Source organism: Vigna angularis, chromosome 9 (assembly GCF_016808095.1).
Source record: "Vigna angularis cultivar LongXiaoDou No.4 chromosome 9, ASM1680809v1, whole genome shotgun sequence".
Classification (NCBI taxonomy): domain Eukaryota; kingdom Viridiplantae; phylum Streptophyta; class Magnoliopsida; order Fabales; family Fabaceae; genus Vigna; species Vigna angularis.
This window is the reverse complement of record NC_068978.1, coordinates 17,925,485-17,929,884: the sequence shown is the minus strand read 5'-3', so window position 1 is coordinate 17,929,884 and position 4,400 is coordinate 17,925,485. Positions and strand designations below refer to the sequence as shown.

The 4,400-nt window shown below is 36.2% G+C and overlaps 1 protein-coding gene across 1 annotated transcript; it reads left to right on the top strand.

Annotated features, from left to right (window-relative positions):
* The first annotated feature begins 2,581 nt into the window (after window positions 1-2,581).
* Window positions 2,582-4,176, top strand: LOC108347232 (short-chain dehydrogenase reductase 2a). Its single transcript, XM_017586398.2, has 2 exons — window positions 2,582-2,752; window positions 3,229-4,176. Exons 1-2 carry the CDS (start codon window positions 2,664-2,666, stop codon window positions 4,067-4,069), a joined length of 930 nt encoding a protein of 309 aa, XP_017441887.1. The 5' UTR covers window positions 2,582-2,663; the 3' UTR covers window positions 4,070-4,176.
* The last annotated feature ends 224 nt before the right edge of the window (window positions 4,177-4,400 follow it).

Sequence of the window (4,400 nt, the reverse complement as noted above, 5' to 3'; positions counted from 1 at the left end):
CGTGACGTGGTACGCTGGTCTAGTACTTCTCCATGCCAAGTCCAAACGATATAAGTCCTCATTATGCCGAACATGAATAGATGGTCACGCACATTGCCTAAGTCTTGCCATATTTGATTAAGACAACGAACACAAGGACAAAAATATGTCATGTTCATAGACTTAGCATTTTGTTCAACGTATTGTAAGAACTCCGAAACACCCTTATCAGTATAAGTTTTTTAACTCTCACAAGGTTAGGCCCTACCCATTCAAAAAAATTATTTTTCATAATTTGCTAAGACACGTGCAAAAAAGTCTACATCATAAATTTGATAAGATTTCGGCAGCATTTCGCATTGGTCTTTGAAATACACGAAATGAGAGTAGTCAACGATAACCACAATCAAATATGCATCCGGAGAACAACACAAATACTGAACCGAAATTTTATCAATCTTATCCATAAACTCCAACTTACATGTTATTGCAAATTATGAAAAACAATTTTCTCAAACTGTCCAATCGGACAATTCAAAATTTAATTCAAACGGTTAAAAGATTAATCGTTTGTGTTAAATTTCAAACGGGAACTAAGTTTCACTCAATATTTTGATACTTATAATCTAACATGTCAATTATAATAACACAACTAATACATGCATATTCAAAAGCCAATAACACATGCAGACCTTAAAGTCAAAAACATGCATACACAAAACCCAATAACATGCATACAAAAAAATTATCAACAAAGAAGCTAACCTTTTTAGCAGATTCCAAATGAAATGGAGGGAAATGGAGGAGTGCACGACCTAAAACGTAGGCCAAAAAGAGTCAAAAACGTCGCCGAAGAACACGCAAGAAACTGCACCAAAACGCACCGAAAACGATTTTTAATCGGTTCAAATCAAAGATATTTCATCACAGAGTAATTTAATCAGATTAAAAGTAAATTTAAACAGTCCAAAAGAGAGAAAACACACCTGGAAATGCAATGCCGCAGAGAGAAATCGCGGGGAAGACGATGAACAGTGAGCGTAACTCCTCGCGGGTTCGCCATTTTAGTATAAATGGCACTAGACGTCGGGTACTGGGGGGCCTCGACGTTTATAATATTATAGACGTCGGGTACATAACTAATATGACGTCTTTTGAATTTAAATATTCATATTCGCGAGGGGGTTTTAGACGTCCGTTAGAGGGGCCCCGACGTCTATAATATGATAGACGTCAGGGCCTCTAACGGACGTTTAAGTGGCTGAAAAATATAAACTCTTCAACTACCCTGTCAACGGACGTCCGAACCCCCCACAACGGACGTTTAAGTGACAGGGTAAGTGGATAGTTAATTTTTTCAGCCCCTTAAACGTCCGTTAGAGGTTTCCCGACGTTTATAATATTATAGACGTCGGGACCCCCCACAACGGACGTTTAAAGTCCCACTTATTTACGGATATGCTACCGATCAATTATTTACGTTGGTGTTTTCGTGGACGGACGTCTATTGGGTGACGTTAAAGGCCAATTATGTACTAGTGACTCATTGTACACTAGCTAAAAACATGTAGAAAGAGATATTGTAGAAGATACATGCATTTAGTAAACTATACAATGGTATTGAGTTCAATTTCCGACATTAACTTCTTTACTTATAGTCGTTATATTTCAAAAACCATGCTTCACATGAGTGGAAAAAACTACTACATATTCAATTACGCGTTAGGATATAAAACTACACAATATAGCTATATAAATATAAATGAATGTTTACGTACTAACAATTGTCCAATTAAGTGATTAGAAGAAGATTATATTTTCTTAAATAATATCTTAACTGACTTTTTGTTATGCAAAAGACCACTTGATTAGGTTAGTCATAATTTAACATAAGTTTTACATAAACAAAGATTTGACAAAAAAATTTCAGTTAGGTATTAAGAAAATGCCTATGTATACTTCGAACTATTATATTCAATATTTGAATCTGTTCAAGATCACATCAAACCATTTTTAATTGAGTTTCTATTTAAAAAATGTATAGTTGGTCTGCACTACACAGTACACAAGTTAATATATTTTTATTTATTTTCTTAAGGTCGTAGTGTTGTACACCTAGGGTTTATGGGGAAAAAAAATTAATATTATTGATCCTGTATACTTGGAAATGAGTCCTGGCTGGCAACAGGAAATAAAGATCTGTAAAAACAAAACAATAGTTTTTTAATAACAACTAGGTAAAAAACCAAACACAAATTTGGAAAACAAGGATAGAAAAATTATGGGTTCAATTTTTCTTTTCTGTTAATAAAATATTAATAATTATTAACATTTTGTTGAAAAAATTTGAATATAAAAAATATTATTCATTTATTTTTGGGACATAATAAAGTGAAAGAAGGTGAAAAATAAACAACTGCAGTGTTAAAAAATAATGTGATATTATAAAAAAAATGAATCAAAAGATATAAAAGTACTATGGGAATATATAAATATTATTATTTGTTTGAAAATAATGTAACACGTAAATCCAACCAATACAACCTCATATATAAAAAACCTCTTCATGTATAAATACCCTTGTTTTCCATTCTAACTGCACTTGTTCTGTAAGCCTCTGCCTTCTCTGTCTCTCTCTGTTTCTCTCTCCATTGCCCTCAGAATATACTCAGCCGCTAACTACCATGGGTAGAGCTGAAGTAATACCTGAGAACCCCCTTCAATCAGTTCCTATCCTTTCAAGAGAAAGCAGTTTTTCATCTTCACCAAGAAGGTACACTTTTTTAATGAGAGAAAGAACACCTTCCCTTTCCATTTGGGGCCTTTTTATTTTTGTTTTCTTCAATTTCCTCTGTTTTCCTCCAGAATGAAGCAAAATCATACCACCCCAGAAAGAAAAACACTCCCTTTTACTTAAGTTTACCAATTGTTAACATTTTGTTGACAAGTTTAATTGTAGGTGACATTGTAAACTTTACATCTCTCAAAGAGTTTACAAGCCATAGAGAGCATGATATTTTTCTTATCTGAATAATCGTTGTAATTAGGATCTCTTTAGTGAAAACTCTGAAGTATTTAAGATTTAGCCACACTTAAACTTTATATTCCTTTCCAAGATCGTGTTATCCAGGACTAATTTAATTTTAGTGATTGGAACTGTGTACCTTGAGATGAAAAACACTGAAAATTATCGAATTTGTGAAGAAACTGTTGATATGATTGTAAACTGTTTGATGTTATGTTTTTTAGGTTGGAGGGCAAGGTTGCTATCGTAACAGGGGGTGCGAGAGGGATTGGTGAAGCCACGGTGCGAGTGTTCGTGAAGAACGGTGCGAGGGTGGTGATAGCGGATGTCGAGGATGCACTTGGCGGGATGCTGGCGGAGACCTTGGCCCCTTCAGCCACGTACGTGCACTGCGACGTTAGCGTGGAAGAAGAGGTTGAGAAATTGGTGAGTTCCACAGTTTCTCGGTACGGGCAAGTGGACATAATGTTCAACAACGCAGGGGTGTTGGGAAACCAGTCGAAGAACAAAAGCATTCTGAACTTTGACCCGAACGAGTTCGACAGTGTGATGCAAGTGAACGTGAAGGGCATGGCCTTGGGGATCAAGCACGCTGCAAGGGCCATGATTCCTAAGGGCATTGGGTGCATAATTTCCACTGCTAGTGTTGCTGGGGTGATGGGGGGTCTTGGCCCACATGCTTACACTGCCTCAAAGCATGCGATTGTGGGGCTAACCAAGAACACTGCTTGTGAGTTGGGGAGGTATGGGATAAGGGTGAATTGTATTTCCCCCTTTGGGGTGGCCACCAACATGCTTGTGAATGCTTGGAGAATAAGTGATTGTGATGAGGAAGGGGGTGATGATGATGAGGGTATGAATTTTGGGTTGCCATTTCCAGAGGAGGTGGAGAAAATGGAGGGGATTGTGAGAGGGCTTGCCAACTTGAAAGGACCAACTCTAAGACCCAAAGACATTGCTGAGGCTGCACTCTATCTTGCTAGTGATGAGTCCAAGTACGTTAGCGGTCATAATCTTGTTGTGGATGGTGGAGTCACCTCCTCAAGGAACTGCATTGGTTTGTAACTTTGTGTTTACCATATCCCCTTTTTGAGAGTAGGATCCACCTTGTGTAAAATTATTCATATAAATGTAATTGTAGTTATTTTTATTATTTTACTTTTCTTATCACATGTTAGAACTTAAATTATCAATGTGAAGAGATGAAAGTGTGAATTAAAAGAAGTCTTATATTAAATTAAATTAAACAAATTGAATAAATTATAAGTTAACCGTGTTTTTACAAAGTCGAAGAGATACTCTCCAAAGACTAATTCTATGAACTTTTTTAACTTTTATTTTCTAAAATCTTCATCTATTTCCTTCTCACTACTCGTTCTCCATAAGGTGAATGAGG